This window comes from Mus pahari, chromosome 12, assembly GCF_900095145.1.
Source record: "Mus pahari chromosome 12, PAHARI_EIJ_v1.1, whole genome shotgun sequence".
Lineage (NCBI taxonomy): Eukaryota > Metazoa > Chordata > Mammalia > Rodentia > Muridae > Mus > Mus pahari.
The window spans coordinates 30398196-30411542 of record NC_034601.1 but is presented as its reverse complement, the minus strand read 5'-3'; the positions used below and the strand labels follow the sequence as shown (position 1 = coordinate 30411542).

The window sequence follows — 13347 nt, the reverse complement described above, 5'->3', positions numbered from 1 at the left end:
CTCTTCCTCTCCATTCACTGTGATGTTCAGGGCCCCATTTCCTTCATGCCTTCCTAAGCACATACCCATCTTTTCTCCGTTGTCTGATATATGCTAGCTCTTTCCTGGGTTCACGCCTTCACCCCATTCACCCCTCCTTTATTGCATGTCTTGCTGTGTCTGTCTGTCTGTCTGTCTGTCTGTCTGGGAAGCTGACCCACCTGAGGTTCCTAGAATACTCAGCAGCCATAGTCACAGTTCTCTGGGCCAGGGTGCGGTCCTGAAACTGAGGTGAGCAGTGCCCATTCTGTGCCCAAAGCAGGGTACCCTACCACATGGTTAAGTCGACTAGATGGGAGGATCTGGGGGATGCTTGCAGAAATTAGAGACTTGTAAGATCTGGTCTTACATCGGCCATACACTGGTGTCTGGGGGCCAGTGCCTCACCCCATTTGCTTTTATTTTGGAGGGACTGTGGCCTGAAGAGGAGCTATGCCCCTTGGCCAAGGATAACCGGTGGGATATCAGTAGCCAGAACGAGGTCACCTGACTCCCCGTTCATTCTCACACACTTGCGGCCCCTTCTCAGCTGGAATTGTATTTTGTTTCCCACCCAACAGCCAGTCTCGGTTCCTTCCCCCAATCAATATGCAGTTGGATTTTTCACTTCCATTTTCATAGCCAAAGTCAATATTAGCTCCTGCAGAGATTTATTTTACTGAATCAATAAAGCTGTGTGAGGCAGCTCATGTTTTAGCCAGGGAGCCTAAATCCCCTCCCAGGAGCTTAGCTGGGGACTTTTATCAGTTGACACGCTCGCTCTCTGATAGAGAAGGGCTACAGGCTGTGAATGTTGAAATAGATGGTGTTATCCAATGGCCTGGAGGATGGGGGCGCCCATGGTGGAAGGCAGATGGACCGGACCAGAGGCTAAGGGGTTGTTGAACTGGCAAGAAGGGACTCACCTTTCACTCTAAGGTATGCCCATCATTTGGCACTCCTGTCCATCTGAAGCATCCTTTGTCCTTGAACCCAAACGCCTGATGCTTTAGGCCCCCATGAATGTTAACTAAATGGCAGAATTGACTGAGAACAGTGGAGACTTTTATTCCATGGTGAGCAGTAAGTCGTGTGATCCTCGCAGTCGCTTGATGGAGTAAGTGTTATTCTGTTCCTCATTTTCCTGGTGTGGAATCTAGAGTCCATGAGGGGGTTAGATGAGATCCCCTAAACAAGTTCCTTTGCTGTAAAGGAGCCAAGTCAGAATCTGAACCACAGCACTGTCAGTTCGAATTTCCCAAAAGTGGGCCCTGTGCTGGCTGGGACTCATGTGGGAGGGATGCTCCTGGGAGTAGATCGCAGGAGGCACCTCAGAAAGCTGAGAAAGTAAGATGAAGGGGAATTAAGCCAAAGAAGGGATGCTGTGAGCAGGTGACCATTGGGAGGCCTCCCAGGACGTGAGCCAGAGTGATCCCACTCAAAGGTCCTGGAAGCCAGGGAATTTGTCCTTGATCCTTTACTTGATATTAGCCTTAGTTCTGCAACTTGAGGGCTTGGTGAAGCTCTCAGGTCAAGACTTTGGGTGTCAGAGCAAGTCCTTGGTTGAGGACCCTTAGGGTCACAGACACAGAGAGTCCAGGAATTCGTATCATTTATGGGAGACAAGGCTAGAGCTGCATTGTGTAGAGTATTGTGGTAGTGTGGGGATGTTGAGTGCAGGTGACCAGTGACAATCACAAGTAGGTCTTGATGGGTCAGCTGTTCAGGCAGGTGAGGTGGGCAGCTCAGAGGACAGACTCTTCCTGAAGACTCCGCCGCTCGGCTCCTGTAGAAAGTGGAGCATGGAGTCCCCCTTTGCAGCCAGAAGCTTCATTCTGTGTACATGGCTGACAGCTAGAGTGAAGGATTCTCAAGTATACATTTTTAATTTAATAGATTTATAAAACCATACACTATACTTCCAACAGCTCCAGGGCACGTATACAAATGGAATCCATAATTTAAAGTGGATGCGAGGGGAGTAGCGGCCTGGAGCAATTGTTCATCAAATCCTGAGCAGAGGAGCAGTATGGACCCAGAGCTGGTGGCTGTGGAGTCAGATGTGCTTGACCCAAAGGGGGGGGGGGAACCTCTACACTTGGGTGACCACAGGAGCATGTGCCTCGTGTTTCTATCTAATTAGAAGATGAGCCAGGTTTCTCAGGAACCCGCCGCGGCCAGCCGCTAGCCCAAGCGAGTTGAGCTCATCGTGGGTGCTGGTGAAGGTTGGGGTTAACCTCCTGGAAGGAGACAGATGCCCGTCTGCTCAGCCAGCTGCTGCCTGTGGGAACGCAGGGCAAGTGCCATCCAATCTTCTGATGTTTGTAGGGAAACTCGAAGCCAAGTTTTTTCATATTAAATCTTCTGGCTCCTTCCACATTGGCAGCTAATTCAAATTTATTTTCTTTTTAAGTTCTATGTGGGCCAAATAGAACGGGCCTTCAAGCCAGCTATGGATTATGTTCAGTGAGTTTGCAAACTTCGTTCCAAGTCTTGTTGTATAAAACAATTGGGCTGAAGATGCAAAGGGAAGCCTGAGGTGAAGGAGCATCTAGTGGCGGGATGGGGAGAGTGTGCCCCCCCTTGCCCACGTTAGCCGTCAGTCTTGCAACTCATAAGGAGGTGACCACCTGCCTGGGTACATAGTGAGTGACCAGTAGCCATGACTGCTGTGGCCTATGGGGCTCTTTTCCCTGGAAAGCAACCCCTGCCTGGTGAGTGGCAGCAGGCAGAATTCTGAGTCGTGGTTATTCAGCACTCTTGAATTGTCTCAGAGATGTTGGCAGAGCAGTCGCTAGGCTCTAGAATGATCTCATTTGTTACGTAGCTGGTGCTTGGTGGCTAGGCTTAGTCAAGGTCATATAAGAAGAAGGACTTGCCTCCCATCCGACCCTGCTTCCCTGAGATGTTGCTTTGTGTGTTGCCAAATAAAAGCACCCCAACGTCTACTTCATACCCTCTTACTTTGAAAGGAAAACAAACAAGGAAGAGCTGCTCTGCAAAGGCAGCTTGTCAGGTGGATCACAAGAGGCTGAAGTCCATGAGAAGAACTGTCTTACCAAAACCTGCTTACCTTAGTGAGACTGGACTCCGTAACAGTTTCTGGGATGTCCCCCCTGCATTCTCCATCCTTAGACAGTGAATGAGGCAGAATGCCTCTGGTGTGCTGGGATCCCGGGCCACGCCATAATAGCTCAGAGCACACCAAGCTGAGAATGGTCTTTATCTGTGCCCTGCACAGGTGCTAGCCTCCTAGCAGGATCAGTGTATGGGTATGGGGTCAGCAGATGGGTATGGGGTCAGTGTATGGATATGGAGTCAGTGTTTGAGTATGGGGTCAGTGTATGGGTATGGGGTCAGTGTATGAGCATGGGGTCAGTGTATGGATATGGGGTCAGCAGGTGGGTATGGGGTCAGTGTATGGGTATGGGGTCAGTGTAGTTGAGTATCATACTAGCTGACACTTGTTAAACACTGGTCATGTGCTGACAGGCCTCATTTGAATCCTCTTAGTCTTTGTAACATCTTGATACCTGGATTCTTCATTATGTAAGGCAGCTGAGGGGCCGAGTGGCTGGTTATTTCCCATGAGTCTTCACATTCCAGCAGGACTTGCCCCTAGGAAGCTGGAGTACAACCCACTCTGGCTTTTCTCCTCAGTCCAGCCCTGCCCCTGGCAGATGTGGTGACTGGTGACATCTCGCTGACCACCCCTCCCCCACACTTCACCCCCTAGATTGCCTGTGCTGCTGTGGACTGCGTCAAGGACAAGAACCAAGACCTGTGTCAGCAGGAGGCCGTGAAGGCCTACCCCACCTTCCACTACTACCACTACGGGAAGCTTATAGAAAAGTATGAGAGCGACCGCACGGTGAGTGGGGTGGACCAAGAAGCAGCCATTGCAGAGGGTGGACCGGGAACATCACCAGTCAACTAGGACACTCCAGTGTGACAGGACATAGGACACATCTTCACCCTGCTGGGACAGGTCGGGGGCATGCCACAGTCAATAGTGTCTCCCTGTGGTTCTGTGTTGATGAAATTATTTAATCCCAACCCAGGGCTTCTGCCCCACCTTAGATCATTTAGTTACTAGATAAAAAAAAAGCATGCACAACCTTTATGTTTACAATAAGCCTTAAACAGCAGAAGAGATGGGCAGATACCTACCTACTATGCTATTAGAATCTACTTTCCCATTGATAATCCCAAGTTATTACTTACTATGCTTCATCTGGACTGCTCTTAACTCCAACTGGCCAGCCCTCAGGGCCACATTTTCTTTACTCCAAACCCATGGTGGCTTCTCCTCCTGGTCCTCCGACCCTCCCTAAGCCTGGAAAACCTAAGCTCCACCTATGTCTTTTCTGCCCAGCGGTTGGCTGTTGGCATCTTTATTTACCAATCAGAAATACCTTGGGGCCACAGTGTATGTGTGAACTCTCTCTGCCTCTGCACTTAGCATTACAGTAGATAGCAAAAGACCACACCTCTACAGATCTGCCCAGGAGCTGGGGGACTGGAGGGTACACATCACTCAGGGCTAGTTTAAGTTCTTATTTTCTCTCTCTTCTTTCATATCCTGCAGGAATTGGGATTTACCAGTTTCATCCGAACCCTCCGGGAGGGAGACCTCAAGAGACTAGAGAAAAGGAGGGAGGAGCTGTAATCCCGCCTCCTGCAAGGGGGCCCTTCCTTTACACTGTGAATGATACCTATTTTGTTCTTTCTGAATTTCCATGTGTGCTGAAGACAAAGTTTTTTATAGCCACGTATGGCCTTTTGTACAATTTTGAAATAAAATTAAACCATTTATTCAGTGGTAGAGCATGTTTTCACGAGCCCTCGGGATCACGGGGGATGGAGAGTATTGTTCCCTACCCTCCACATCCTCTCTGAGAGGTGGGGTCCATTTGAGCACCATCTGTATTCTGAAAGGTCCTGGAGGGTGGAGAGGACATGGGGTGGCAGTCATTAGAGAGTGGAATGGAGAAATGACCACAAAGCACTGGGGGAGGGGGGTACTCCGGAATGAGGACAGACAGACTACTTTTGCTATTTTGTTTTTTGTTTTGCTGCTAGTGCTTCTGGCGTCGTGCATAGAGAGCTGTCAGACTTAGTGTCCTTCCCCATGTGCATCCATCTAAGAGGTCTATAGCTTTAATCCTTATAGGGTTTTGTTCATTTTTAGTTCATTTTTGCATGTGCTGGAAGTATCCGCTTCATTATTTTGCATGGGGATATGTAGTGCCCTCAGGACCATTTGTTGAAAGTGTTGTACTCTTCAGATGGTATTGACACTGCCGCTGAAAACCGCCTGGTCATCTATGCGGGCTTTCCTTCCATTCCTCTTACCTGTATGCTCGCCCTCTGCTAGGACCACCCTGTCTCGCCAGAGTTTTGCAAATTTTAAAATCAGGAAGTGTGAGGCCTCCAACTTTATTCTTCCTAAGATGGTTTTGGTTATGGGGGCTACCTTAGAACAAACTGGTCCTATGCCAAAAGTCTCTTTCTGCCCCCTCCTCCTCACAAAACTGTTGCAGCCGTTTTCCGTCTCTGTAATGTTCTATTGCTTAAGGAATATTACATAAGTGAAATCATATGGTACGTAATAGTCAAGTTTGGCCTTTATCATTGTGCATAGTGTCCATGAGACCCACCAAAGTTGTTGTATGAACAGTTTGGTGTAAGTTTAATCTTTCATACCTTATTTTTGGTTTTTCAAGACAGGGTTTCTCTGTATAGCCCTGGCTGTCCTGGAACTCACTTTGTAGACCAGGCTGGCTTTGAACTCAGAAATCCGCCTGCCTCTGCCTCCCAAGTGCTGGGATTAAAGGCTCAGACCTTATTTTTAATGATGGTTCTTAAATGCTTTAACCTCCTTTGTAGCCCACCACCCACCAGAGGTATTGGGAAAGAAAGGATACGGGGGCCTGGGGGTAGACCTGTTTAGAAAGGTTCTTTGGAGCAACTCCCATCTGTGTTGTCTGGAAATCAGCAGTTCAGTTCACAGGTTAGCAGGCAACAGCAGCTGGATCCACTCACAAACACCTTAGCAGTCCAGTTCAGTAGAGTTGGGTTAGCAACAGCAGTGACGTGACCTAGCAGAGGCAGCCAGGCCTCAGCCTTGGCTTGAGTCAGTGGGAGGGACCAGCAGGGACACCAGGAGAAGTTCTCAGCTATGCCTCAGGGAAGTGAAGATCAGTGAAAGCGTGAGACTCACAAGGGTTGCACAGCTAGCTGTACCAGCAAGCCAAGCTCTATCTCTGTCACTCCGTTATACTCTCCAAACATCACGTGTCCTCCGCGTGCCTTGCCTCAGCACTGGTCTTGCCTCAGCATGTGCATCCAATCAGCCCAGAGTCTGCAGAAACGGCAACAAACTGCAGCACACCATCACAAGTTTCCCGGTGCACTACTCTCCATGGAGTCCCAACAAATGCAGCTCAACTACACAAAGCAAGGTGGACCAATACATGCGTGTCGTTAGCAAAGAATCCTTCGTTGTGTGTCTTCACGTGCTTGCTTTAGGAGAACATCCTCTCTCCTGCATCTGCCTCAGTGAAGCATTCCTTCACGAGTCTGCCTTAGCCTTTCACACCTCTGTCCACTTTAATGAAACGTTCTTTCACGTGTTTGCCCCAGCAAAACACCATCTAACCAACTTTCCAAAGAACCCTCAGGTTTCCACTTCAGTTTGGTCTTTGTTTTATTGCCAAGCAGCACTCCATGGTATGCATTGCCACAGTCAAGCCATCTTCCTATTGAGAAATTGTTGTGGGAACTCTTTTCCCAGAGAGATGTAAACAAATGTCTGCCCCCTCCTTAAAGGGTACCAATTACAAACCAGAAAACTATTCTACCAAAGTCCAACCTTGGGAGCTAGAGAGTTTGTTGGAGTACTTTATGAAGCTATGTGAAGACTTACCACATAGCTCAGTGATTCCAAATCAGCCACATAACTTGGAAAGTCTCCAACGTGGAAGATGACTTCCCCATAGATGTAGTCACCTCCCGGGTTTCCATTAACTTTGTCTACACTATATACTCAAGCACCTCTCTGGACCGCAAGGGCATGAAATTGGGTAGAATTACAAGTAGCTGGCAGAGAGGTGCAGGAGGAACAGCCAAAATCCCAGGCAACCCTCCGTGCCACCTCCTTCTCCAAGGGAAGAGCAGCAGACAGCAGGTCCCATCTTGAGTGTTTCCAGATTAGCCATTGGAGTTCTGCATGCTGTGATGAAGAACCAGGAGAACAGCAGCAGCTTGGTGCTCCGTTACAATGCCTGAATCAAGCCTCTCAGATGCATCATTCAGGCATTGGTAGCATTCCCCATCACAAGAAGGGGCAGCACCACGTATTAATGTATACTGAGAGAGAGAGATGAGCATTCAAATAACTTACATGTTGCTATGAGTACTTTATTATTAGCTATTATCTGTCCCCTATTATACCTAATTTGTACCTTAAGCTTTCCTAACTGTGATGGCTATTCTTTGTTGTTAACTTGGCTACATCTGGAATGGACTAAAACCAAAATTGCTGGGTACTCCTATGAGTGATTTTTTTTTCCTTAATTAAATCATTTGAGATGGAAAGACCTACTTCTTTTTTTTTTTAAGATTTATTTATTTATTATATTTAAGTACACTGTAGCTGTCTTCAGACACTCCAGAAGAAGGTGTCAGATCTTGTTAGGGATGGTTATGAGCCACCATGTGGTTGCTGGTTGTTGTCGGGTGCTCTTGCCCACTGAGCCATCTCACCAGCCCAGAAAGACCAACTTCTAATCCATATCTTTGAGGTGGGATAAACCTTTAATCCAGATTGTTTGATCTGGGAAATCTTTAATCTGGACCACACCTTCTGTGGCCACCTATATGAAGGGCATGGAAGAAGGCAGCGCTTGCTCTTTGCCTGCCTGCTCTGGTTCTCACTAGCAAGTCTATTCCTTCCCTGGAATTAGAGCCTACTTCATTAGGATACTGAAAACCAGCTGAGACATCCGGCTTTGTGGGCTGAACAACCACTGGATTCTTAAGACTCTCAGTTCATAGGCAGCCATTGTTAGATTAGCTGAACCACAGCCTGTATGTCATTCTAATATATTCCCTTCATCTATCTATCTATCTATCTATCTATCTATCTATCTATCTATCTATCTATCTATCTATCTATCTATCTATCTATCTGTCGAGATTCATTCTATAAGTTTTGTTATTCAGAGAACCCAAATGCACTAAGGTATATATGTATAGTTACATATATAAGGTTCTATATCAGATATTCACAACACATACCTATGGTTCTGTATCTGGTATTCACTGAAGGTCTTACAGCATATATACCCCATGCATAACTTACTATAAGTTATTCCTCCTCCTGGTTAAACACAGGGTCCTGGACATGAAAGCTCACATGGGACCCTGGCCCTCACACAGAGAGGACTATGAGTCATTCATTAGATATTACATCTTGGTTACTCCCATACAAGTAAGTTGCCCTGTAAACAAAATTCATCAAAATCTTCTAGCACTAATTACAGATCAATGCTTGACAGTTCATTTTCATGAACGTTATTTAACTGATTTTTCAAAGTAATACATGTATTGTAAGAAACCTTGACAAGTACAGAAAATCATACTAAAATTTGAAATCATGAATAGCTCCAGTAGTCATCAATAGCTATTGTAGGTCAGATGGCTCTTTGCCGTTAAGGATTTTTTATTCATTATAAGATGTTTAGTGATCTCCTTGGAATGCCAGGAGCCTTTCTATATAAATATTTACTTGCAACATGTCACTGGTCCTATGTTATAGTTGGGATTTTGTTGTTTGTTGTTGTTGTTGTTGTTGTTGTGTGCGTGTGTAGTCATGTTACTTTTAACATTTTCAGAAGCAAGTTTCTGGATTTAACCTTTTTGGTAAGGTCTGTGATCACCTTGTGAGTATTTCTTTAGAAATTTACATATTCATATCCTCAGTAAGTGAAATTTCCTGATTTTCTAAATACATTAACTCTGGAAATTGCAATTTAAACAAAAAAATCTTAGCAAGTTTTATTTGGTATATAATTATCAGGTACAATTAAAATTTATATGTTATGTGTGGGAGTGTTTTCCTTCATGTGTGTCTCCCTGTGCACCACTTGCTTACCTGATGGAGGCAGAAACCAGAAGAAAGCATTAGATATCCCAGAACTGGAATTATAGACAGTTGTGAGGTGCTGGGAATCGAACCTGGGTCCTCTGAATGAGCAGCCAATCAGTGTCCCTAACTGCTGAACCTCTTGTACTTAACATTTTGTCTTGTTCTTCATCTTTATTTTAGCTAGCTGAAATGTTTCACACCCTCTGTGCATGTTCCTGCGTTTTCCTTTTCTTTTGATGGAGGTTACTTTCCATTACAAAGTCAAAAGACACATTTTGGAGGACTTCCTGACCCTGTGGCTGTATCTTATACATCTGTCACTGGACACAAGTCTGACTGCTCTCGTAACTATCCAATAAGCGTAAGTCATGAGCTGTCAAGACAAGGAAGGCAGGCTCATTAAAACCAGGTTCCTTGCAACATGGACTTTGGACAAGCTACTTTAATTATACGGGTTACGAGATGGTAGATGGATGGTTCTGGACGTGTGGATGCCTTCTCACAGCACAGGATGCATAAGTGGGAACTGATGGATGCCTTCTCTTAGTGGGGGGGGGGGCTAAATGAGGGACCTGTGGCCCCGGCTGCATGGTCACTACATGCTTTCCAGTTATGCAAATCTCATATTCCACAGCAATGGTCATTATTTCCTTGAGTTATCCTTATCGCTGACTCCTGTGCCTGCATGCAGTTCTGAATGTGACTCACTTCCCTCTGACTGTCCCAGGGATGAGGACCACCTTCTTTCTGACCTCTGTGTCCACAGCTGTGCATGCCTTTCTGTCTCAAGCCCTAAGTCCTTGACATTGGATGAAAGGAAGGAATACCAAGAGTATCAAACAGCCAGCTAGAAACGCCAGGCACCGGCTTCCCTTAGTCACAGGAGTGCTTTCTGCTACTTCATTCACTGGAGAAAGCGTGGCTAGCGAGCTTTACACCTCTTCTCCCAAGTGTGTGGTTCTCGGCCTGGGTGTCATTTCACCAAGCCTATGGAAGGATAAGCGTGGGCTGCATGCCAAGACTATGTCATTTTATACAAAAAGACTTAGATATCTGAGAAAACTGATATCTGAGGAGACTCCCAGGACCCAATCCCCCAAGATTTTTGAGCATTAAGTGTTTAATATATATAAGCAAAGCTAGAAAAATACTTAGAAAAAAATTAAGAGGGATGCATTTTCTCTAAATTTAGAGGATAATTCTCTAAAACAGTAGAAATGCTTTGTTATGATGAAACAATTATGTTTGGTTTTTTTTATGATCTATTGCCAGTTTTAATTCTCCTGAAGACTATTTCTAAAGTACATTTAGTAGGATTTATATAAAGCCATTCAGGTTATCAGCACAAAACAGGATTCATGCAGGTCCAAAGATTTCAACCATAAAACTCAAAAGGAGAAAACAAGTGACGCTGACTCCATCGCTCTATTCGTCTGAACCAGCGAATGAGCCTCCTGCGTAGTGTTTCGAGTGCTACCACATCCTTGGGTGTTAGTCTAGCATCCAGGCTGGGTGGCTGCTAAGCAAGCACCTCCTCTAACCGAATGATAAGGACTCAGCAGGACCCAGACTTAAGTTCCTGTCATCTCCCTACTGTCTTCCCATCATCTACTTGCTACAGAAATTGCTCTGGTTTCAAAATCCTCTAAGTGAGAAATAAAGTAATCTGTGGGCACTTACAGCAGCTTATCTGAATGCAAGCAGACTTTTCATTTTCAAAAGTCTCGGACTTGTTGGAAAATAAAAGAGGTGTCAGGAGAAGGGAATTACTGCTAATGATAGCTCACAGAGTGAATCTCAGTAAACCAAGCTTGGAGGGTGGGGGAGGGGCAGGGGAGGTTTGGGGCACATTCTGAAGACACCAGATCTGGAAGATAGCATTTTATTATGCACATGTTCAGCTTGTCCCCTGCTTCCCTTCCTGCTTTACATGAACCTACGCCCTCCCAATCCTAACCCTGCCTAGAGCTCTGTGGTGCATAGGCAAAATGAAATTTCTGGTTGGTAGAGCCAGTGATTAGCTGAGGACCACTCAACTCCCTTCTAATTTGGGGAGTTTCATTTCTGAGTCCCGTTTACAGCCTGCCAGTAAAGAGTGGGTCCTGAGGCCTGAAGCAATATAATTTAAGAATCCTTTAGAGAAAAGTAACACAAGCCTGGCGTGGTGGCATGCTCATTTAATCCCAGTACTCAGGAATCCAAGGTAAAGAGACCGCCTCGTGTTCAAGGCCACCCTGGTCTATATAGCAAGTACCAGGGCAGGCAGGGCTACAGAATAAGATTCTCTCCACAAAGAGGAAGGAAAGAAAGATCAGGAAAGCAGTGAGGAGAGGGGAGAGGGGGAAATAACAAGAAACCAGTAGTAACAGCAAGTATAAAATATAAATTTAGGATGAAAAAAAAAACTTGTATGTTAAACACAAAGTTGTATATACCACAGATAACACAAGTTCCAGAGGGAAAAACAAATGCAGTGTGTTTGTTTAGAATTATTTTTTCATTAGAGGACTCTCTCTGCTTGACAAACCTACACAAAAGAGGCGGCACTATCTGTATCTATCTCCATCCATCTCCCTGCTTTCTGCTATACAACACAGGTTAGTACAGGTTCCAATCACTACCTGTCCTGTCGGTTTACTTTTTGGCTTTCTCTCTGAAATGGTAAGATCTAGAGGGCAAAGGCCTTTTCTGTACAGTTCGTGATCCCCTCCCCCTCCCCAAACTCAGAGTGTGGTAAGTATATCCCTTCATCGGTATGGAGAGAGAATAATCCAGCAGCCGTTCCCACCCATAGTGAATCTCAAAGACTTCAAATGCTGTAACCTCTCACACGAAGGGGCCTAGTGTTTGCATTTAGCCTGTATGCACTTTAAGTCACCTCCAGATTGCTTATGATATCCACTACTGTATAAATGCCATACATACTGGTGAGGGAATGGCGGCCAAAAAACATTGTTTATACATGTTCACTACAGATGCAAATTTTTTAAATATTTCAAATTTTTGACTGCTTGAGTCCATGGATACGCTGCCTAAGAAGACACAGAAGCGGTAATGACCTGGGGCATGTTATTTTACAGTCATAGATAACTAGCCTAGGATCTACTACTTCTTGTGGGTTTTCACTTGTCTTATTTTTTTCATCTATTTGTGTCTGTGTGCATGTATGTGCACGTGCGTGCACACATACTGTGGCATGCCTGTGGGTCAGAGGACAACTCACAAGAGTCATTTCTCTTCCTTCCACCATGTGAATTCTAGAGATAAAGTCAGGTTACCAAGCTCGATGGCACGCACCTTTATGCACTGAGCCATCTCGCCAGAACTGCTTGGTGTTTAACTTAAAAGTCATATTTATGAGAGAAAGTATGGCTCAGTGTTAGAGCATTTGAGAGAGAAAGGAAGGGAGGACCACAGATCTATCAAAACTTAAAAGTGATTATCTTGAAAAGATAAAATAATGAGTGACTTCATGCTAATTTTCTTAATATGCCAATGTCTTTTCAATAGAACATTTAAAATTTCACACAAATTACATGCAAAATGCTTATGGCAAGTGTGAACTGAAAAATTTAGATATAAAATATATCTACTGTGAAATGATTTATTTGGATTTGTTTTTGTTTTGTTTTGCTTTGTTTTTATGTTTTGCTCTGAGTAATTTTAAGCTTGCCTTTCTTCTGCCTCTAGCTTTGCAGTGCCAGGAGAACCAGTACCCACTATCATGCCAGGTGTTTGGCTTTTTTATGGTAAGAAATAAAGGAAATACAACAATAATTTGATAATTCCCTCTGGAAGTCAAAATAACTTTCTCTTTCTTCCTTGTGTTTTTGCAGATGTTATAAAGGACATAAGTTACTTTTATAATGCAAGAAAATCAAAACAAAATGTTACAAAGAAAAAAATAGGATTAAGAAAAATAAGTTTCTGTTGAACTAGGAATGTAACTAGGTTGTTGGTAGTATTAAAAGGACACAAGAAGACAGTGGGGTACCAAGAGGAGAGATAAACTACATTAGTTACTTTTCTTGTTACTGTGTCCAAACACCTAAGGAGAACCAACTTAAGGCAGAAAGAGCTTATGTTGGCTTCCAGTTTGAGAGGCTACAGTCCACTGAGGTGGAAAAGGCATGAGGCACTGTATCTGCAATCAGGAAGGAGAGAGGGGGGAAGGGGGA

General features: G+C 44.9%; 1 protein-coding gene across 1 annotated transcript in view; it reads left to right on the top strand.

Annotated features, from left to right (window-relative positions):
* Pdia5 (protein disulfide isomerase family A member 5) overlaps positions 1-4833 on the top strand; it is an 84662-nt gene extending 79829 nt beyond the window's left edge. Inside the window, exons 16-17 of the mRNA XM_021209641.2 lie at positions 3755-3889; positions 4607-4833. Of these exons, the coding sequence (XP_021065300.1) occupies positions 3755-3889; positions 4607-4687 (216 nt within the window). The 3' untranslated portion in view covers positions 4688-4833. The remainder of the gene's footprint in view (positions 1-3754; positions 3890-4606) is intronic.
* The last annotated feature ends 8514 nt before the right edge of the window (positions 4834-13347 follow it).